Source organism: Alexandromys fortis, unplaced genomic scaffold (assembly GCF_014885135.2).
Source record: "Alexandromys fortis isolate MF-2015 unplaced genomic scaffold, M_Fortis_MF-2015_v1.1 scaffold_8_9099976_23576923, whole genome shotgun sequence".
Classification (NCBI taxonomy): Eukaryota; Metazoa; Chordata; class Mammalia; order Rodentia; family Cricetidae; genus Alexandromys; species Alexandromys fortis.
The window spans coordinates 6,166,180-6,189,629 of record NW_026067899.1 but is presented as its reverse complement, the minus strand read 5'-3'; the positions used below and the strand labels follow the sequence as shown (position 1 = coordinate 6,189,629).

General features: G+C 40.5%; 1 protein-coding gene across 1 annotated transcript in view; it reads right to left on the bottom strand.

Annotated features, from left to right (window-relative positions):
* Nucleotides 1-1,656: 1,656 nt before the first annotated feature.
* Galnt3 (polypeptide N-acetylgalactosaminyltransferase 3) overlaps nt 1,657-23,450 on the bottom strand; it is a 34,824-nt gene continuing 13,030 nt past the window's right edge. The window contains exons 2-11 of the mRNA XM_050123235.1: nt 22,140-22,762; nt 18,166-18,338; nt 13,969-14,118; nt 12,065-12,299; nt 11,510-11,627; nt 9,850-10,050; nt 8,510-8,641; nt 8,231-8,332; nt 3,703-3,855; nt 1,657-2,736 (exon numbers count right to left, since the gene is read on the bottom strand). Coding sequence (XP_049979192.1) covers nt 2,614-2,736; nt 3,703-3,855; nt 8,231-8,332; nt 8,510-8,641; nt 9,850-10,050; nt 11,510-11,627; nt 12,065-12,299; nt 13,969-14,118; nt 18,166-18,338; nt 22,140-22,654 — 1,902 coding nt within the window. The 5' untranslated portion in view covers nt 22,655-22,762 and the 3' untranslated portion in view covers nt 1,657-2,613. The remainder of the gene's footprint in view (nt 2,737-3,702; nt 3,856-8,230; nt 8,333-8,509; nt 8,642-9,849; nt 10,051-11,509; nt 11,628-12,064; nt 12,300-13,968; nt 14,119-18,165; nt 18,339-22,139; nt 22,763-23,450) is intronic.

Genomic DNA, 23,450 nt, shown 5'->3' with positions numbered 1-23,450 from the left:
AGGGTCTCCTTTAAGATAGGCTGTCTTTAAATTCTCTATGTAGCTAAGGATGACTTTGAACTTCTGATCAGCCTGCCTCTGTCTCTCAAATGCTGGGATTATAGGCAGGTGCTACCATTCCTGTTTTTAATGCAGTGCTGGGATTTAATCCAGAGCAGGCTAGGCAAGCATTCTTCCAACTGAGCTACAGCACTACCCTTCATATATGTTTTGATGACTATATATGTGCATTCTCTGGTAATATAGTGATGTAAAATTCGTCACAACCAGCAGTTTTAATGCATTGTTTTCTCCTATGGCTAACTAAGTAGGTACCTCTCAAATTTTAGTGAGCCTGACCATGGAATTGACCCTGAGCCGGGCAGGATACTGGACTCAGCTGTGGTGGCCTCTGGAATGGTCCTCTGGAATGACGGCAGCATGCCAGGTCTTCGGCAGAAACCAGACCATTTGCCCTGTCAGCTTCAAATTGAGCAAGAGTTCCACAATTTTACACTTGAGTGCAGGCAAGTCATGCAAGTAGATGGCATCCAGACTCTCTGAATTACTGCTAACACAGGTCCGGAACTCAGGGCACTTTTGGAGGGAATCTCTCCACAAAGGGCCAGTCCCCAGTCGAATTGCTGATATGACACTTGAGTGGCAGCCTGAGGTGGCTGTGTCAGGAAAGGATCTTTCCTGTGGATATATTTAATACAGCCACAACGTGATCAACCCAATTTAAGTGTCTTGACTTGGACCACAAAGCATCAACATATGATTTTTTGTGAACATCAGCATATTGGTTTCATTTTTTAAAAACATGTTTTATTCAAGATCATTTCTAAAATTTCATTAAGAGACTGCTCCGCTTTGTATTGTTTTTAGGGATAAAATAAGTGTTGAGAGCATCCTTGGCTCATGAGTCTAGTGGAACAAGCTGAGGAAGAGAAATTGCACACCCAAGAGGCAACATACAGTATGCTTACTACTTCATGGCACTTCATGGCATTATTAGCTATAATGATAGAAAAACGTTCATATATTAATGGGCCACCAAAGCTAAAAGGTAGGAAGTCATCTCAGTCATACAGTGCAACATGGTGGCATACTGCTTCATTCGGAATTGTGTATCTTTCTCTCTACCTTAAAAGAGACAGCTGAACGGCAAAGTCTTACACTCCCTCTAGCTTTTGATCTAGTTAGTAAAATGGTGGACGTTCCTTTAACTGAAATCTCTGCAAAGTAACTGGTTAGAGAACGTGGAATTTTTGATTCAACTTTTTAAAAGTTAATTAATATTTTATTATTTAATTAAAGCTATATACTAGGAAGTGTTTTCTGTTGCACAACTGAGACCCCACTGGTTTTAAAACAAATTCTATTTTGCTTCTGAAATAATACAAGACCTCTCTCTATACGATGGCCAAATAGGAAACGGTGACTTCCCAGTATAATTTTATGAGAACATTAAAGAAAGCTACCAGGAATTCATAAATCTACCAGCACCTTCAATCCTGTTTTCATGCTACTGTCACAGTTGGGGTGTTCCTTAAAAGAATCTGGGGCTCCACAAACAGCGGGCAATTAATACGTACCATAAAACAACTGTTACCCATGATCAATTACAGATTCCACCCACCCCAAATTGGACAGAACAGAAACAAAAGTTTGCACTAGTGTTCAGGGTTCTTTTTTATTGTCTTTTTCACATAGATAAAAGTAAGGCTACTTTTTATGGGAAAGATCCATTGCAAATCCACTCTGTATAATGAATCAACAACGACATTTAGAATTGAGTCAAGTAGACTGCATTTGAAATCCAGCATTATAAATATTCGGGATTAGTGAGTTGAGCTAAGAAAATAAGACTACTAGAAAGGAAGAAGGAACCCCTGTAGTAACAGCTAATAATTTATAAAATTTTTTTTTTTAAAAGTGCTCTGGGAAAACACACAGTGTAGCCGCTTCAAAAAAGCCATCTGGGGAAGACTCCCGTGCATCAAGTGCAGTGGGCTTCAGACTAAAAAATATCTGTAAATTTTCCAAAAATTGAAGTGTTAAAAATAGTCCTCTCCTTATTCAACTTCATGTTTATGGAAATATGTGACAGACAAGTAAACTAAGACAACAAAAGTTTACCTGGATTTTGAAACAATAAATTCTAGATCTGTAAAAATTTCCTGGTTTGTACAGAAAGGCCAATGACTGGCCTTCATTGATCGATTTCTACACAGTTATAAAAATACAGTATCAAATCTTTTTCCAGTTCCCCTACAACTGGGGGAAATATTCTAAGTGGCGAATGTGCGGATGTAGCTGTGCATACCCCCAAGGGTACAAGCACAGGTCACTTCTCTAGGAAAATTACTGTCTTTGTAAACATCTCTCTTCTACATCTGGACATTTCAGAATCGTCTTTGGTATTTCTAGGTGCTGAGCTTTTAGACAGAAACCCACAGGGTCTCTGCCGCGGAACTACGTAGACATCTTAAGACATAAATAAGGAAAATGCACTTGGAATAAGTTACAATTAGCTGCTTTTGCATAATTTTTAACAACTACAGTGTATGCCTCGTCACAGTTTTATGAGGAAGAATATGTCCTTTTCAACTCCTTAGCTTTAAGGAACACTTAATCATTTTGGCTGAAAATCCATTTCTGGAGTAGGTCTGCTGGGTTGCATGGCACTAGGTTTGGATGCTCTCCATTTGCTGAAAGGCACATCTTAAACAACGGGTTATACAGAAGCTGGTCCTGGAAAAAAAGGAAACACACAACATACATTAAGTTTTAATGATTTACAGCTAAAAGTTAGATATGAAAATGACTTTACGGTTTCTCTAAAGGTGAAGGGAGATTTGCATAACAAATGTGTCCAATTCTCAACCTTAAGTCTAAGATCACCTAGAGCTGGTAAAGTATTGATGACTTTTGTTCATAACTCTACAGTTCACTTTACTGCTGTCTAGTCAATGTGAGTCATTTCAAAAACGAAGAGGAAAGTAGAGAGCAAACCCAAAATACATTTCAGGTATTTCAAATGACCAACTTCAAAATCAGAAAAGCCAGTCTTATGGTATGCTATTATTACACAAAACTAGTTTTTGATAAAAAAGTACTATGATCAAGCTAAATGTCAAACATTTTTGAGAACAGGTGATCCGCCATGCATTCTTTCGACTCTAGATTAATTTAAAATGTACTAAAATGGGGGAAGACATAACAATTCTATGTGAAAAGCACACTTTTTGTCCCTTTAAGGAATAAACATAGTTTTCAAAGTCTATTGTAAAAACTCTTTGAAAGTCAAGGATAAGAAACTAATTAATAGTTTATAGCCAGGCTGTGGTGGCACACGCCTTCAATCCCAGCACTCGGGGGTGGGGGTGGGGTCAGAGGCAGGTGAATCTCTGTGAGTTCGAGGCCAGTCTGGTCTTACAGAGTGAATTCCACAATAGCCAGGACTGTTTTACAGAGAAACCCTGCCTCAAAAAAAAAAAAATATTATAGACGTTTTTCACCTGATTGAGACAGGCTTCAGCTTTATGATTAGTAGCTTCCAAGGGTACTAAATCCCTAGATATATTCTCTTATCACCGAGGGAACACGTAAAAATAGCGGAACTATTGAAGGAGAAGTAATTTGATATCTGGCACAGTAAAGCAATTAGAGCTATTCAAAGTAATCTAGTGAATGGCTGAATGAGCCGCAGTCAGTCACCTTCTGAATCTCCCATATCTGTTCTCCGGGGGCGATTGTCCTGTGGCCTTTATAGACACACGCCTTCAGCTGGACGACCCCCTGAGTAGCATGAAGACATAGCTCCTTCTGGATGTTGTGCCGGATTTCATGCTGAGCGGAGTACTCAAAGTACTGTGGGAAGGAGAGTGACATTGTTGGCAAAGGTACCGGTGTGAAAGCCAACCAGCTCCCTGCTCAACAGTAAGCTCCTGAGGTCTTTAACAACCATGATACAGAGGTCAGAAGTGTAAGCAGGGTCCTTGTGACAGAAGACAGCAAGCTCTTGATTTTGTCCATTGCCCTCGGGGATTACTCCCTAAACATGGGAACCCTTCCTTTCCAAACATGACACTGCAAATTCCACGGCAGAATGGAGGCCGGCAGAAAGCAGCCCGCAAAGTTCTAGAGAGCAGTTAAGTGGCTGCTGCTGCTTCTCTCTCCCCCACAACACTCCTTCTCTCATCATCTCAGCTGAGTCATTTGCACTAATCCACAAGCTATCATGGACTCTCAGAGATGCTTCTGTCCCTGTGAGATGGGTATCAAGCGTACCTGCCCATAGCATTCCTGAAATCACTAATCGAATGGGTTGATAGGCGTGGAGCACTTTCAGCAAAGACCAACATGCACGCGTCAGCGCTTGGTACGCTGTAGCTCTTTACTAATGTATATCTCCACAACCAATTAACGAGTCTCTTAAGCTCTGTGGAATTTTCTTCTCGGATGTCACTTCATTCATGCTTACCCCTCCGTCCTCAATTCTCTGACTCGGACCACTTCTTAATTTATCCTGTAGTGCCAACCTCTGACCCAAGGATGCATCGATCCTGTCAGCTGCTTGGAAGCCCTTTAAAGCTCTGGCTTGATAAACTGGCTTCACGAAAATCACCTGTGTTGCTCAAGGCTCCTCCCCCACCCCGCCCGCTATTTGACGTGTACAGTGTTCAGGACTTACCCTCACGGCAGCCACTGCCTCAGCTGTAGCAGACCGTGCTCATTTAATATAAACCAACCTCTAAAGAATAACCCAAGAGTTGGCTCTATTGCCAGGCTGTTGCTTGGAAATCCTTGACCCTTTCCTGGTTTGCTAAGTCGTTTTCATTCCTTAAGGACTAGATCAAGTCCTATTTTACCTCTTTATTTCTCTTCAGTTTTTCCCTTGGTGGAAAACTATAACTTTCAAGGCTTCCACAGGACACCGGAGCTAGCCTGTCCCATGCTACTAGAATTACATGCGTGGCTAGTTGGATTCTCTGTGAGCCAAGGCTAAGCATTGTATTATCTAGTGACAGTCACTGCCGTGGAAGACACTTTACTGACCAAGCTATTGTCCCAGCCCCATGATAAATCAACTATTTAATAATGTTGGCGGTTCTAAGGATGAAATGTGTTAACATAATTGATTATCAATAATGCAGTAACGCCTGTTAGCACTAATATTTATAGAGCCCTTGTTATATGCTAGGCAGGCACTGTGCTAGAGGAAACACTCCACATACATTAGCAGAACCCAGAGCCTCCACCCCAGCTCCTTGTCTCAGTCTCACGCTTAATTTCTCTCTCTCCTACACGTCAAACATTAAATTGGTTTTATAACCAACTTTTCAGGGGGAAACTCTGTAGAAAGTAACTTAAGAAGGAGAAAGAAACAACACTCTAACTATTCCTAACTCAGTAATTTAAACTAAGATAAGCCTTAAGAACTCAAAAACGAGAAGAAAAGCTATTACATATTATTAATTTAAGGGTCACTAAGACGAAACTTGGAAGGAAAGGAAAATGGTTAAAAATAATTTGGTAGCAAGGACAAAGTAAATAAGTAACCAGCTGAAATTATGGGAGGCATGCTCTAGAGGAGAATGCGCATGAAATATTAACTGTCATAAGGCTGTAATGACATAACTGCACTGGACCAGAACAGTCTCCAATCCAGCCACAGAACAAAAACAGTTACTTTGCTTTGCATTCAGAAATACTGTTATAAAAGGATTACATGTCATAAAACACCATTAAATGATCAAAATGGAAGAAAAGGAGAAAACGCTCAAATTAAATGAGACGTCTGAATTTGAGTTCTCAAGGAACTAAAATGTGCTAAATAGTTGAGGGAAATAATTGATTAAAATAAAACAGAACTGCCTGAAAGTGAGTTGAACAAAGACACCAATAGACATGCCAAAGTAGACAGGGAAAAGCCCACTGAGGCCTCAACCCTACTGAAAGAACCATAGGCAACAGAGGAAAGCTAGGAGCCGGGTAAGTGGTCTTTCCCAGGGAAAAACACATCAATTGGTTGTGTTCCCAGTGCCAAGCATACGTATAAGTAACATTATGCAGAGTAAACAGGTTATATTTAGGAATTTGTGTGTATACACATATATGCATACAATAGCAATTAGGGAAAAAAGAGTCCATGAATCTGAGGGAGAGTGGGGAGGGTTATATGAGAGGGTAGAAAGGGAAGGGGGAAATGTTAAAATTTTATTAAATCTCAAAAATAAAAAATGAACACGTAAAAGATATAAGTGCGTTAGGATGACAGAAGCCAGAGCCATCTTAAAATACAAGCCAGATCACATTATTCGCCCACTCAAAAACCTCTTGATGGCTTCTGTTGAGTTCAGAATCAAATCCATCTTCCTTAATAGGTTTGCAGAGCTCCATACAACCAGGTTCCTTATCAGCATCTCTGACCTCATTTCCCTCTCTCCTTGCCTAGACCACTGCGTACTGGCCATGCTGGCCTGCTGTGTTCTCTGAACCTCCTCTACATGGCTGCTCTCACCCAGACCCCTTTCAAGATGCTCTTCTCCCCGAATGCTTGACTCCATCTCAGATGACTGCTCCAGAAAGATCTTCTTTAACTCCAAGTCCAACCTCTGAATCCATCACTCACATTATCTCTTCCTGCTCTATCTCTTTTAGCACCACAAACTACATTATAGGTTTCACTTCTTATGAAAAAAAAAATGCTTCCGTGACACAGGTTTCACAAGGTCAGTCAGTGACTGTCAAATCTTGCAACAGGACAAGTTGTATGATAAAGTTATACAAATATGTTTAATGACTGAATTTTCTTCTCAGATTTATTAAAGACAGCCTATTCTATTGATAATTTAAAATTAATTTTATAATTCGTTACAAAAATATATACGCGGAAAAAGATAATAGAAAAGCATAAAACCAACACTCACACACTATATTTTTAAGATAGTACCCTGCAGCAAATTATTACAAAAATAGTAGTAATAATACATTTTAAGATAATTGTTATTCTGGAGAAACCTTGAGAGAAATGCCTAAGTGTTTACAATCATGATAATATATTTACAAATGAGGAAATAAGCAAATTGTTATTTACAAAATAACAACTATTTTTATAACTATTCTTATGTAGAAAGAAAGGAAAAAAATTAAAAGATTGTATATGGTCAAATAAAGACTGAAACCAATTAAGCTGAATTTAATGAATAGGAAGATGTGCAGAAACAGACTGGCCAGGAGACACACTGATCCTTTCTTCCTCACCCTGATACTTTCTTTCAAAGCCCTGTAGAAGTACTTACACAGTAGCACAAACATGCAAGCCTGTGAAAATCCTGTGCCAACACACAGGCAATTCCCAGAAAAAAAAAGTTCTAGATGGTTTTCTTTGTAATTCTTCCTTATACTCTGCCTATTTCCTTACCATTCCACTAAACACCTCTCAATAGAAAGTCTCAGATGTTATCTTTCTCAGGAAAGTCCATGGGCCCCTCATCTAATCCTGAGGCTGTTTGATACATCCACAAAGCCCCTGGATTCCTTACTCCTGACCTGATGTTACTGACTGCAGATGCTGGTCCTACAGGTTGGGTTCCTAATGGAGCTAGGAGCCAATGGATGAAGCTCACCCAGGGCTCACTCGGGGAACTAGCTGACTGACTGTGGAGAAAAACAAATCTTTCTCTGAGCTAAATTGCTAAGGATAAGGTCAAAATAAGCTAACAGCTAGAAACTTAATAATTTCTACAACTTTAGTAGGCTAGGTAGTTACAGGTCACATTTGCTCTTAATAGAAAAAATTGAGTGGAAACAAGGATGTCAGTAATCAAAGAGAAAAAAACGGGAGTCGGTGAGAAACAGCATTTAGATTCAGTGTCTGAAGCAGTATCTCTGCCCTCAAAGGACTTTCTAGTGCAGCTGTGCCAGCATTATCACTGGAAGCAATTTGCTATTACAGTTAATACTGCCTTCCCCCATGACTCCCAAAGCCTCCATACCGGCAGTCACACAAGGTCGAAAGCTACATTAAACATACACAACATCAAATAACAATTTTCTGCTTTGTTTTTGGTCCTTTCTGTTGATCAAGTGGCTAACTCCAGATTACTTTCCCAGCCAATGGAAATACTCTGCAACGTCATGCTTAGCTTGAAAACATCTGCACGGCCGTGTGCCTTAGTGTCAATCTGAGCTGAGACTTCTGAGGAACACACAGCACCTGACCATGTCCGGAAGCGCTCACCTGGTTTCCGCCGAGTCCATGGCACGTGTACAGAATCAACGGTTTGCCTCCCTGGTTATTTTCACCAACGTCCAGACACAGAGGTTGACCGACACTCTTAATCTAAGTAAAAGATTTAAATTATATATACATATATATATATATATCGAAACTGCGCAGTTCCTATTTTTCAATTAATTTCAGGGAAGTGGCATTAATAATGGAAAACTCCAAAAGCAGTAAGTTAAAAGGTATGGGAGGGAATTTATCAAGGAAAAGGGGGAACATAAAAATACTCACATATCCAGATATAACAGGATTAAGGTCTGGTACATACACTTCTGGGTAAATGGTATTCAGGTACCATGTAAAATTTTTACACTGAAGGCGCTTCTTTATCTCAAATCTTTTTGAAAGGTCACCAAATGATTTCTGGAAACAGATGAGAGCATGAAGGGAGTCCTCAATCAAATCGGCTCTGATGAACCCTGCATACGGTCCTATTTGCATTGACATTTAGGTATTCGGTAAAACTCTGGATGCAGGATGAACAATAAATGGACCATTCGTTCAAGCAACGGGTGTGCTGCCTGCCTGGTCCCTGGTGGTTAAAAGAATCAAGTCCCCTGGAGGGCTGTAATACACTTTGCTTGTGGACAGGATGTCTAAAGAACAAAGGTCTCCCAAAAATGCTGAGGATGTGGGGCTGATTGTGGGAGAATTCTGAACTCATCCCACCTCTTTACTTAAAAAGGACCCGGAGAGCGCGAGGTGTGAGGAAACACGTGTGGACAAATAGTGCTAAGACCCAGTGAGATCAGTATCTCTTTGTGGTCAAGGGCAAAAAAATAATCCCCAAACTGCACAGTCGGGTGCTTTCTAATTTAAGTGTTTTCATCTTAACAAAATTCCCAACTGGAACTTGAGTTGAAAAAGGCAATTTTGAGTTAATTGTATTTTATTTTCCTTTATTTTCAGGGGCAAGGGAAACAATTAAAAATGCCGGAATTTTATAACACTGTTTAATCTTATTCTTTTAGGGAGAACATGAATAAGTTATATACACATTTATTATTACTATTTTTTTATATTTATTTATTTATTATGTATACAATATTCTTTCTGTGTGTATGCCTGAAGGCCAGAGGAGGGCACCAGACCTCATTACAGATGGTTGTGAGCCACCATGTGGTTGCTGGGAATTGAACTCAGGACCTTTGGAAGAGCAGGTAATGCTCTTAACCTCTGAGCCATCTCTCCAGCCCTTATTATTACTATTTTATAATTATTATCACTACTATCATTTGTGTGTGTGTGTATGTGTGTGTGTACATGTGCCATGGCACATACATGTAAAGTCAAATGACAACTTAGAGGAATCAGTTCTCTCCTTCCATAGTGTCAGTCCCAGGGACTGAATTTAGGCTATCAGGGTTGGTGACAAGCTCCTGCACCAGCTTGATGGCCCTAAGCTATTTATTTTAAGGTTTAAAGTTTAAAGGCCTACCTTCAAAAATACTTTTTAAATGCCCCCCCCCCCCCGCCCGAGGTGATTCGAAAAAAAAAAAAAAAAAAAAAAAAAAAGTTTATGGACTTGGGATAGTCTTTAACTGTCGTTTCATTATTTGGCCCTCACTTACTTGCTTAACGATTTTTGCTGCATCTGTGTTTCTCCTATAAAATATTTCCTTGTATTCATCCATCCAGACTTCTGCAAGGCGAACTTGGTTGCGAGCAATCACCTGAGTGCCTTTTGGGAAGGTATGAGGGCTTTTGCTGCGAAAAACATGTCCAACAACAGAGCAAGGCATAATCTCCAACTGCCCACCACATTGCCACACCTGATAATTAATGATATTTGTTTAAATTTACAGTATTTGGAGAAAAAAACTGTTGCTTTAAGTTTACCTTTAAAATATCAATAAATACAAAATATAGAGATTTATTAGCGTGTTATAAAGTCTCTATGCCAGTTCAGTTTATGCTCTATAGATGTAAACAGTGGTTTTAATAAAGGAAATGAGAACTACAGAGAACAAACGCACACCTTCAGAAAGTAGGTTTACAAGAGCAGGAGTTCTGAGTCCTTCATAAAAACTAATTCCAAGTTTTCTTTTTGGCCAATAATTATGCAAGTGTTCTAATATGCAGAGAAAAACAAGGTTCTCTGGTTTAGCTGACGTCCCCCTGAAACACATGGCCACTGACTGAAACGACACACTTTTTCCTAAGACATGAACTAGCTGTCTGGGTACAAAAGAACCCAGACTCTATTTCCTCTTTGGATATTCAATTTGGTATTAAAGAAAACCATTCGAGAAAGCTATCATTGCTAGAATATAACCCAATATATTTTCAAGGGAGTTTATCATATTGAAAAGCCCACGTCTATGTAGAATGTGTCTAAAATTCGCGGTAGTTCTAAGTAAAATGCCCTACTGGTTAGTTCCGCCATCAACAATCAGTAAGAAAAAAAAAAAAACTAAAATGAAGCCACGCTCAAAAGTGGACGCTAGAACGAGACAAGTGGTTGAAACCTCCTTTTCCCCCCATTATAATAAAACAGATGGCTCAGTGACATGTTCAGTACAACAAGCTGCATTGAGACTCAGCCTGGGCTAGGGCTGGAAGCAGAGTCAGCTTTAAAAAGACCCTGCCCTTCAGCAGTTCAGATGTGGCAGACAGGGCCCACTACTGCCGGTGTGCAATGGAGCCAGAGCCAACACATAAACCCAACTCCCAGGGCTTTCCCCCACCACATTCCAACCTAAAGGACAAAACGTGAGTGGCATGGTTGCCACAAAAATGAGGTCATGAAGTTGAATATATGAAGCACATGTCATGCCTACTAAAAGCCTGTTTGGTTTATATTAATTTATGACATGCATTATGAAAAGAACAGTTCATATGATGCAAAGAGTTAAGCCTAGTGTCCTTTACAGTTATAAATAAATGTTTTCCATACTGACTCCCTTGATAATCAACTCATTTCCTGAAGCACTAGGTTTAATTATATTTATCTTGGCTGGAATTCAGTAGCTACAAGTGCATTAATTGGTGTTATTGCCTGGACACAGGAGTTTAACTGATTCCTCTTGTTACACTGGCAACCATGAATAAATATATCAAGTTACAACTTAAATGGAAATAGCCTCATTGCCAATTTTCCAGCAATTACATTATAGAAAGCACTAAATACATAAAGACAGCATACATCTGCAACAGTCTGTATGAGACGATCAGAACACAATACATCACACTGTTTGGCATGTATGCGATGTTTAATCTCCATAAACTTACTCTGAATGACATTTCTATATTTTCACCTCCCCAGATTTCCATTTCTTCATCGTAACTTCCAATATGCTCAAAATATTCTTTAGATATAGAAAATAGGCCTCCTGCGAAGGTGGGGGTCCTGAAAAGAAATACATCGCCAAAGTTTGATACAGAAATTGAACAGGCTGAAAGGCTGTTTAAAGAACCAAACTGACAACAGAGGTGAAGAGATATTACATTTTAACTCTTTTATGTAGATATAGAATAGCTGAAATTTTTTTCCTCACAGTTAGGGTTGTGGGGGAAGTAAGAACTTTAAAAATATCATCTTCCATATTATCGTTTCCATCCTTAGCCTGCTTTAATATTCTTAAACTATAATTTATGAAGACATGAGAATTCACCTAATCTCAATGGTTTCTCTTATTGTGCAAAAGAGCCTTGTACATTACTAGTCTACATATAGAATGCATTTTTTTTCTGTTATTCAGGATTATCACACAAGCAAAACACATATGCACATGCAGCATTCGGTGCTCCTGGCGTGAAGGTAAGACGTGGCGGCAAGCAGCTTACTTGATTGGGTAGGTTTCGTCTTTTCTCCTTTGCTTCTCATGATCAGGAAGCGATTCCCAGCCGAAGGAGAGGCTCCAGTCAAAGTTTCCACGGTTATGGTTGCTTCCATACGGAGAAGGCTTGTTGAACTCAAATGTGTTTAGATCGATGGATGCAATGTCTGGACTCACCACGGCAGTGTAGTTCTCGGCTATTCTGGCCAGCAGAGGCTCCAACCAACCATAGAAGCACTCACCTGCCCGAAACAGAAGCTGTGGTCAAGTTCATGGAAATTGTAAAAGAGTTTTCTTTGATATTACAGGAAAATTAATAGAGAAATTATGAAGAAAAGATCAACTGTTTTCTGAATATACACGCATGGGTGATTTCTTTCATCTTAATTATAATAGGTAAAATGATGTAATTAAGAGTATATGGTGTGTTTTTGATACACATGCTGTAACATATTGTTAAAGTTTACTATTATCAAGCCAATTAAGGTATCTACCCATCACCTCACGTGGGGGGGAGGGTTAGGGAAGAGTAGGGAGATACGTGAGACCTACTTCTAGCCATTTTAAAGTACGCAACACAGTGTTAACTATAGACACGCTGTACAATAGACCTCTATAAGCAGGGACTTCTCAAGGGCTCTTATTGAGAGAGTAGGATTAAAAAGAAAAAAAAAAACGAAATCAGGAAAATTCTCCTAAAAGATGAGATTTTTTTCCTCCTAGCACAACAGATGGGCTCTAGTACATTTACCATCCTTGTTATGGAAGCCCTTTTCCTTTAAGAACGGGCTATGAATCAAGATAAATTTTCCACTTAACCCTAAAGTTATTCTAGATTATTTAATTTTTTTTTTGTTCCTTTGATCCAGTAAGGCATAGTAATTGAAAGCTTAATTTTTCTTCCTGGGTCTTGGGAGAAAGTAAGTCAGGAAGTTAGGATATTTTGAATTCAGTGACTAGAGAAAAATCACCCAAAACTACTATAAGTCCTGATGGAAGTGGGAGAAGAACGGAGAGTCCCATGGAGGTCAGGATTATGCTCTTGGTCCACTCCACACCAGATCACTCTCCTTCCCACAGCTAAATTCGTCAGCTGTGGCCTGAAAGGATCACTGTCTAGCAGGGGAGAATGCCAAGTCAGATCTTACCGCATTTTGGATTGGAAAAGGAAATACTAGAGAGTGCCATTGTCCTTTGAGAAACTTCCAGATCTCTATTCAGTTTCCAAAGGCTGGATTAAGAGCCTATCAGATGCAATGGCTCTCAACAGAAACCAACCCCAGAGCCTTTCTGTGACAGTCAGTGTACGCTTCAACCCGTTCTTGGGTGGCGAGTTATCTACAAGCTAGGCAGTTCAAGTTCAAGCATTCATAGGAAGAGCAAAACTCCCCAAACTTATAGCTCCAGGGACCAAGCAGCATTTGTTAATACCTAGCATATCCATTGTACATGGATGAGATAGCAGGATAGCCCTTGCTGGGCAGAACAGATTCAACAAATCTTTAATAGAAAAAAAAAACCCTATAAATGTTACAAGTGGCAGTATTGAGACAAAGTTCAATGATAGTACTGATCATGAATACGTAGGTAAAAAATTAATCTCACAGTGTAGGAATGAAAAACTGCAAGGAGAAATTCCTTTTGCTGTTCCTTTTTCTTAGGGCAGAATGAACATCTGGGGTGAGGGAGGAGCCCTAAGTAAGAATCATCTGCAAGGAAAGCTGGGCATTAGAAACATTGAGATCGGTAAGGGCTCTATATGTGAAGTCTGTATACAGAGTCGTTAGCCGCTAGGCCTGCCAGAGCTAACATCAGTAACACATGCTATTCAGAAGACACCTAAAGAAAAGTAACTTTGAGATGAAGGGGCAGAGGGAGAAGGTTGCGAGCCAGCTATGCACAGGCACTTACAGTGAGCATCCAAAAACGTGAGCGTCTCCGCAGTGGCTACTGCTGCCCCTAGCAACCGAGCAGTGATGAGGCCTTTTCTTTCTTGCTGTCTGACTATTTTCACTATAGAAAATTGTTTGATATACTCCTCTAGTTTTTCATGTAAGTAGTCTGTAAAGAAGAAAAAAAAATTCCAGTTAACTTTTTTTTAAAAAAATATTTATTTTTATATCTAACACCTGAGAGGTAATGAAATCATGAGGCAGTGACCCTTCTAAATCTATGTCAACATTTGCTCATTCTGCCAGTAAAAGCAGCATGGCATTACCTTTAAGTCTGTGAGGAAAATGAGACTATGTATACAAATTATAACTCACGTCATGCCTACGGTTCTAATTTGTACTTATTCTGTCCACTTCATAGAAAATCCATGCTACTATGTTAGGGACAAGTGAGAGGCCACCATGGAGAGGACCCCAGGAGTTCAGAAAGCTCGCAGTAAGAACTGAGCTGAGTGGCTTTCAGAGTCAGAGAAACAGATTTTAATAAAAAAATATTCCAACCAATATTTAAACTGGCACTAAAATTTGAGAACCATGACAAGGAATGCCAGGCAATCAATACGGTTCACTAGCGGTGAGACAGTGGTCAAAGCAGCTCACTGCCCACATGCCAAGCAAAGGGCAAGCAGGGGTTGCTGAGAGCAGTAGTAGGTTGGGGACACTTCACCGTCAGCACAAACCTGCAGAGGCATGTAAGGTCGCTAAAAACAGACAAAGCTACATAACATACATAACTCAGAATACTAAACATCTGCGGTTGGATAAGATAAGTAAGGAGCAAACGTGGAGGCACAAAGGTCAAAGGAAACCGGGATCAAATCCATCTAGTGCTGGTCAGACTTGTGGACATCTTCAGTCAACCCTTTCGCCATCAGATTGTCTTTGTCGCTGTGGGTGTTCTGTTTGCTCCAGACACGGTCTTGCCAGACGTGGACAGGGTGGTCCTTGGGCCTCAGCTTGCAGATTCCTGGCATTACGGCTTTATACCAGGGCATCTAGCTTGCCATTCCATTCTTCAGTTCTTGTTAATATGTAATTCAGCTTAAGCGACCTAAACTACAGAGGACCCAAGTTCAATTCCCAGCATCCACACGCTGGCTCACAACTGTCTGGATCTCTGCTCTTGGGGGGATCTGACCCTCTCTTCTTCTGGCTTCCTTACACTGCATGCATGTGACATAAAACATACATGAAGGCAAAACACCCCCATTAAAAAATGGGAAATTTTTTTTTTAAACCAAACAGCTGAAATATGTTCAAATTCTTATCTGCTCCCTAAATTTTATCTAACCCCTGTTCTGTTTAGGGCAGCACAAAATTCTATCAAATCAGAAGTCCTGGGTTAGAGGACCATTCCTTTCAACTGTTTGACCTTGGAAAAGTTAGTTTACCTTTTCTGTACTTAGATCTCTTATCTGTAGGGGGGATGGGACATAAGCAGCACAGGTGACAGCTGGGGGGAGGAGAGGGACCCAAGGGGACAGCAGAACACAGGCTCTATCAGGTGGCACTGGTCTGAACATGCCGGCTCTGGTTTTCGCCTTCACTAGGATTTAACTACCTTATCGGCACCCAAATATCCTCATCTTCACTCTGCTTTTCCTCAATAAACTGCTATCAGGGACTAGTTTTTACTTCACTGATATGCGGGTGTGGGGTGGGTGTGGGTATGTATGTGCTTAGTATGCGCGTGCGTGTATGCATGTGTGCGCATCTTTTTTGAAGACAGGCTAGCATCCTAGGTTAGCTCTGAACACCGGAGCCTCTTGCCTCAGTCTCTGAGTGCCGGGCTCACAAACGTGCAGCACCCTCCTAGCTGTTCCGTTTCCATACAGTCATATTTTCCAAGTGGGTGCTTGGTGGGTAGGTTTCAGATGGAGTCTATGAGACAAACTACAAGAGCACCAAAGCATACATTTTGTTAGGAAAATGGCTCAAGTTTATTGTCAAGTTCTTACCACTATTACGAAAAGGGAGCAGGCCTTTTCAGCAAGCAGATGTCCTTTCTCTAACCTTATCTAGAGGTGAAGGGCCGAGCAAGCTGAGGGACTCAAGCTCCTCCAGGCCCTGCTACATGACAGACAATGACGCTGTGTGGGAAAAGACACCATGAGCCATGGGGGGAAAATGTGTCTGGCTCATGAAAGAGAATTTTCTGAAGGCCAAAACAGGGGAGCTAATCATGGTGTTACGTGAGAATGTTAAATGTTAAATCGGTATGAGTCTAATGTAATTAGGTAAGTCTCATGCTTACTTTGAAAGTGATTAGGAGAGAAAGCAAACAAGAAATGGGTGAAGCAGAAAGACAATGAACGGGTGTGTCTTCGTTCCCACGTCCTTTGCTTCAATGGTTGTTTGAGCTTTCAAATAAAGATGCATGTTTCCACTGAACGCCCTGCTGGAAGTCAATCTGCCATGCCTCCATTGTCTCACACTTGGGACAATCAAGCAAAATAAAAACCATCTTCGAAAAGGCATTCAAAAATTCAAAGGGGGAGAAAACATTTCCAAGACTATGTTAGTGCTGTGTTTTTTTTTTTTTTTTCTTTTTTTTCTTTCAGGTAACTTATAGGGGATGAAAACCTTAATCAAGCGTGACCTAAGACCCACTGGCCGCTGTCCAACCAGACCAGGAAGAACCACAAAATTGGATTAGAGAGCAAAATACCAGTTAGTTACAATTAAGTGGTAAAGTAATAGGAAAGGGTGTTAGAAATCCAAAGATCTCTATAGTGTGTAACTTCATTTCCTCTTCCTTCTCTTGCTCCAGCCTGCTCTTTTCTATCTGACACTGTAGGCATACGACACCACATCCAATTGGTGGAGTCTAACTTGAATCCAGGAGACACGAATCATAAAACTTCTTCATTTGGAGACCTGGTCTCGCCTTCATGTAAAAATCTCTGGAACTGAACAACTTTTTTTTTTCTTCTGCACAAATGTTTCTCTCTGTTGAGAATATAACTCACTCTCTTCAGAGTGAGTTTAGCTGGAAGCCATGAAAATACACAGAATTGCATGTAGAAGTGATGAGCTAATGGTTTCATTTTATGGCCACTGATTACCGTGTTTGGACTAGGGATACAAGCAATGTGACCTAATGAGTACCTGCTTTTCCTTTCCTCATGTACAGAAATGATGGTATACGTAACAGCACTTTGGATTTGGTGGGGGCGTGCTGTACCCATTTTACAAATGAAGGAACAACGAGGAGCTGGGATTCAGCCTCTGGGAATCTAATTCCAAACCTGGCTTTATACAGGAGTCAAATTTCGTAATCACTGAAATAAATTGTTTTTTTACTTAAAGGAATTGTAACTTTAAAAAAGGTAGAGATGAGAATATTTATAGACTTATGATTCCAATTTAAGATATCTTACTTAGTATCTCATTATGATTAGAAACAAACATTTAAAGACCATTGCTAATTTTGAAAGCGATGCTAAATTAATTTTTTAAAAGCCCAGGTCTACAGACACACTTCCCACACAGCGTTTGCCTGCCATGCCTGAGGCCTGTATTGAATCCTCAGCACGACCATGGGGGGAAAATGCTCAAATAAAACAGAAGGGAGTGACGGTGTGGCGTCAGGTGCTCACACCATTACCTGTGAATTACGTTACTCACATGAACTCCTTCATATCAAAAAACCCAGTTAGGCTCCAGTTCTAAATCACACCATGGGATGCGTCATATAATCAATTGCATATTCATTAAATTCTCTGCAGTTTTCCCTTTCGGTGGCTTAAGGTAATGCCATTACTTAAATTTGATATAGCAATGATAATATCTCCATCTTATGAATAAAGAAACCGGGGCCCAAGAGTAGACGTGACAAATTCACACAGCTGGTTGGGACCAGAGGTGGGGCTCCAGCCCAGACATCTTTACTTCACGCTCACATCTGTGCCCCTCGCCAGCGTGCTCTATAGTGAAAGCCACGTTCCCCGGGTCTACACTTACGAAGGTCACTGTTCAGAGAGTCCTACAACCCACAATGTTCCAAACACGGCACTCTAGAGCTCAAACTTCACCATTCGCCGCCGTGCCACCCAACCCGTTCAGGTTCCGAGACTCTCCCCAGGGAGTACGACGTACACCAGACAGGCTTTGACTGTGAGCACCAGGATTTGTGGGTAAGCATCCACTCTCTTACCGTCTACGCTGGCGTCGTCCACCAGAATGATCTCCTTCAGCAGTATTGCAGGAGAAGAATAGAGCACGCTGTGGACGGTGCGGAGCAGCGTGGACCACGCTTCGTTATGAAAGACTATTATGACGCTGGTGGTAGGCAGGGGAGGGCAGCGCTTAAATTTCTGCTCAATACATCTAGGGGAAGTTAAGGAAGTGGGAGAGCAATGATGACTTCTCCTGATTTATTTCACCGTTTCTATACCATCGCTAAGTTATCATTTATTTAATCATTATCACTCGAAATGATGGCAACTCAAATAAACATAAATGAATAAAGCAACTCAAATAACTAGAACCAAATAGACAGCAATGCTTATTCAAATATGACAGTATTTTAATGGTACATAAGTATAACTAGTTTGAAGCAAAATTCTAGAAGCAGCTTCTTCTTCCTAATCACGCTCACTGATACAGGCAACATAGGTCAGGTTTTCTACACTGTCCATTTTTAGAAAGAGACCTAACCCACAAATGAATCAATGTGCAAAAATCAAAATGTCTAACTATTGTTCAATACAATTTTTTTCTTGCTTAAGTCACACATTTTTCTTATTGATTTAAACTGTACAACTTCATTTCCCAAGTTAATTTAATCAAATTTAGTTTATATATGGAATCAAAACTAGAAGTAAGCTCACCCACTAAACCTAGGTTCTTATCATCAAATGCTTAGGACCATTTGACTATCTGTGTTAAGGATTTCACTCTGAAAATGTGCTTTGCTATTTGATTAAGACCTATCACTTTCAAATTATCTTTTAACGTGACATACTTAGAAATTTAAAGGTCTATATATCCACGTTCAAAGGTTTATGCTGGGCCAGTCATGATGGTACATGACTTCAGTACCAGCATTTGGAGCAAGAGGCAGGTGAATCTTTGTGAGCTTGTGGTGATTCTGGTCTACATAGCAAATTCCAGGCCAGCCAAGTCTACATACTTAGACCCTATCTTTAGGAGAAAAAAATAAAAGTCTTATGCATATTACCATCTGTTACATTGATATACACAGGGAAAGTATTCCTAAGCGGTCTTGATTTGATTAATTAGTGCTAGTATCAATTACCTAAAAGTATCACAGATTGTTATCCAATTCACTTTTGCAACACTGTCTTCCTCTTAGAACCATTATTTACAAACTAATTTGGACAGAAAGGCAACTGTGGCTTGGTAGAGCCTCCAGCCCTTGAGACGAGATGCCATGCTGAACACGGTCACCAGTCTTTGGAGTGGAGGTGAGGACAGAGCGAGGCATTTACAACCCAGGGCATGACATTAACGGTGTGTGGTCTGTGCAGAAGATAAGCTGACCAGACAGCAGTGTCTGTAAGGTCATCGAAATGTCATACAGGACTGCTCCATTGGAGGCCGCAGACTATACCATTCCCCCACCCTATAAAAACAGCACGCAAACAATCAAAGATTGCTGCTCAGACTCAAAGGGAAGGAGGTAAATGATTCACTCGTAGAGATAAGATCCAGCACACTTCAGCTGCTTTGAGTGGCCAGTGGGCCTTCTCCAGCGTGGCAGCCTAGCCTCCAAACAAACCAGCAGGTCCTCTCATGAAAAGCCCTCATAACCGTACCTTGGTAGAAATGTGCTTGGGATGCTTTCCCAAAAGCAGGTCAGTAGGGTGAGATGTTTATGGAAGGAAAAAGGAATTAGTCAGAGGTAGCTGAGAAGAGGACCTGTTGGTCAGCGGACAGGGAAAAGAGAGGACAGGGAAAAAGCGCTGCTGGGGGTAGAGCGTCACACACAACTACAGCAAGTTACTTTTCGTAAATTGAATTTTGAATAAACTACCGAGTAAAAATAAAACGCAAACATACATATTCATTTGATCATAATGATATAGAAATAGATTACTAAATATAAGTTTATATTTTAATACATAAAGGTTTATAAACTAACGTACAGTTCTGGAAAATCCCACAGTATGACACTTTCTCATGTTAGAAGGAAGGAAGAGAATTTGGGGATTAAGGATTTTTACTTACCTTTATTTGCTATATAGTCAATTAATACAATAACAATTAAGAATTACATGACATTAAAGATGCAACAGATAAAACTGCACACACACGCAAACACACATATGTGTCCCTAGTAAAATGTTACCAATTTAATTGTGTGAGGCATTCCCTCTGTTCAAGTACGCTAGAATTTATTTGCCTGGCAAGTAACTATTAATGAGAATTAGTAAAAATGAAAGCAAGAGGGTCACAGGCCAAGTGTTGATTCCATCATTAATGCAAGCGATAAAATTTCTCAGTACGACTTTATAAACTGCAATCATTCTGAAATAATGTGCACAGTAAATTTATGCTACAAACCATTTCATTTCATTTAAACAAGCGCAATCAAATAACCTGCTGCAGAGACTCTACATTTACTGTAGGACAATTTGTAAAATTCAGCATTTAGAAAGCGCTTAAATTATAAATCAGGCCATCCTCTGGCTTTAGGAGACACTAGATCCACCCACAGGGCTGCTGAGCCTTGAATAAAAAACGCTAGTGAAATTTTCAGAAAAGTGTGTGTGGGGGGTCCCGCTGATACTGGTTATATTCAAAGTAAGAAACAACTAGCCTTTAGCACTCCCCACACAATGTTATCCAGAAAGTGGCGGAGAAGCAGATCTCCAACTCCAAACTAATAACGGCTGTTAATGTGCTCAGCTGGTTTTTTTCTCCCTCAGTAATTAGATTACTGAACGTTACTGAAGTTTACTAACACTAGAGTTAAAATGTTCATCTTGAGAAGATAGTGACTGACATGTAATGAACAAAAATTATACTAAATGAGTTTTTATGGGGACTGCTTTTCGGTCACCAAGTCTCCCAGAATCAGTAAAATGAAATACTGCCCCTGAATCTATTGATAAAAGAGAGAACCATCTTCAGATACACTAGGGTATTTTATAGAGCAACCGTTTCTTCCTGCATTTACTCTGAAGGGATGGGCAACTTAACCTCGAACCACACCGATTAGAATAGAGTTACAGCATCCTTCCCCTGCAGCTTCAACCTGCAGGGATGCAAGTAGTCAGAGTAGGAATTCACCGCTGCAAATCTAGTAAGAACTCTCTGCGTGCAGATGTAGTCTGTTAGAAACAGTAAACGAAATATGTAGTAGGCACCAGTTGCTTACTGTTTGCCTGTCTTGTGTTCTTAAAAAACTCATGGATGGTTCGAGAGTTCAGGAATTCATCCCACCCTTTGCAATTCAAATACAGTATTTAAACCTCACCTTATAGGTAACGAAGTGCTTAATGAAAGGCACAGAGAAAGATTCGGTATGGTTGAGACAAGTATTAGAAATGACATCACTTCAGAAGGCCGATTTGCCTCTAATTCTACAGCCATGAGAGCACAGGAGCAGAGCCTCTGAGCAGGTGGAAGTGACCTGTAACAACGTCCTCTCTAAGAAGGAAGTGTACAAATCCAGGCCTCCTGAGATCTAATCACGTCTCGACAGTACACAGAGTGTGTGACATACTTTACAAGCCAACACACTACCTAATAGCTTCAAAATCTTGGCACAGTTTAAAAAACATTTCTATTCCATAGCATATCAGAGAATTGAGAACTATCCCTTCACTTCCTCTATTTTCTATAAAACCTGTCCAAATGTTCCTAAGTGGATGAGGAAATGATAACATTTTTTGGGGGGGCAGGGGGAGATTTCCCCTTGAGTATATATCAGATCTAGAACACGGTTTTCTAACTCAGAAGGTGCATTTCCTGTCTCCACTGCCAAACCAGCAAGAGCTACGGATACTCTGCCTCAATAATTATAAAGAAAATCAAAGGAGACATCAAACGAACAGCACTGGCTGCTGTTTTGCTTCAGAGTGCCTAAGGAGCCAGCCTGAGTTAGCGCCTCTTCCTTGAAGACCCTGCTGAAAAACAGTAAGGGAATATTCTTCAACATACTCAGGCGGTCGGGTGTCAGGTCCAAGGTCGCGGTGTAAAGAAATCCTGTCACTGGCAAAGGCGTTGAAGCAGTGCTTGGCCTCCCCGCGCTCTTTCTCCTTCTGCTCCTCCAGGCTGAGGTGGGTGACTTTGAAAGGCTTGCCGGAAGCACCAGGTGCATTAGAATCCTGAGGTGGGCGGTCGAGGACGGGTTTCAGCTCGGCTGCTGTATAGTACCCTTGCAGACAGGGTCTCTGGGGGATGTCGATGCTCGGCTTGACGGGTGCTCCTATTTGCATCTTTGGCATTGCGTCTTTGATATTGTTTACAGCTTCGAGCATGAAGTCAAACATTTTGTTTTTGTTTTTCAAGTTTCTCTCCATCTTTGATTCCTCCTTGGAATATTGATTGCTTACTTCTCGTTGCATTAAAATCAAAACGACCAAAAAGAAAAAGATGACCACACCAAGCTTCCAGAACTTTTTGTAGTAATGTTTTTTAATGTGCAATTTTACTAGTCGCTTTAGGTGAGCCATTCTGGCATTAAGCGCTTGTTACTTGACCTATAACAGCTACGGTTTTCTTTGTTACTTATAGTTTGTATCATAGATTTGCTGGTAAAAGGTTTCTTTAAATAGTAATACCTACAAACAGAGATGACAGATGATGTTAGTAGTGATTCTTTTCTAAAGTCAGGGTACAATTCATCACCTCAGCCAACAACTGAACATGAGCTGCAATGTCCTCTTAGGGCTTAAAGAACACGTAGACATTTCACCGTCAACAAAATGACACCTTAAGAAGAAAATAGCTGTGGTCATTAACTGTGATTGACTGTGCCCTTTGAAAGAAGAAAACTTCCTTGCCAGGAAAAAAACAAAACAAAACAAAACAAATCAAACCAAACCACACATTTTGTTCACTCTGTCAACAACTACTACTACTGTATGATACATACAAAATGCTGCATTGCAAATATAGTTTTCAGATTTTCAGAAAGGATTGTCTGAGCTTGCTAACCAAGGGGTCGGAGGCCTTTGGGAAGTGGATTATAAACAGGGCAGATGCATAGGGAAGTCTTGCTGGCGTGCACCGCGCAACAACCTCCACAGTGACCTTCTTTTCATGTGCTTGGCCATTAACCAATGAAGCACCGCTCCAGCTAAGCAAGCTGATCAAGAGGCTGCACCTGTAAGTCGGCTGGCATTCTCTCCCAGATCTGCTCACAGGGCATTGCTGTGAGTCAAGGCAGAATCGCTACACGCCTTACTGTAGATTAATTTAAAACTTACAATCAAGTTAAGTCATTGCTTTTTCCAGCTACTTCAATAA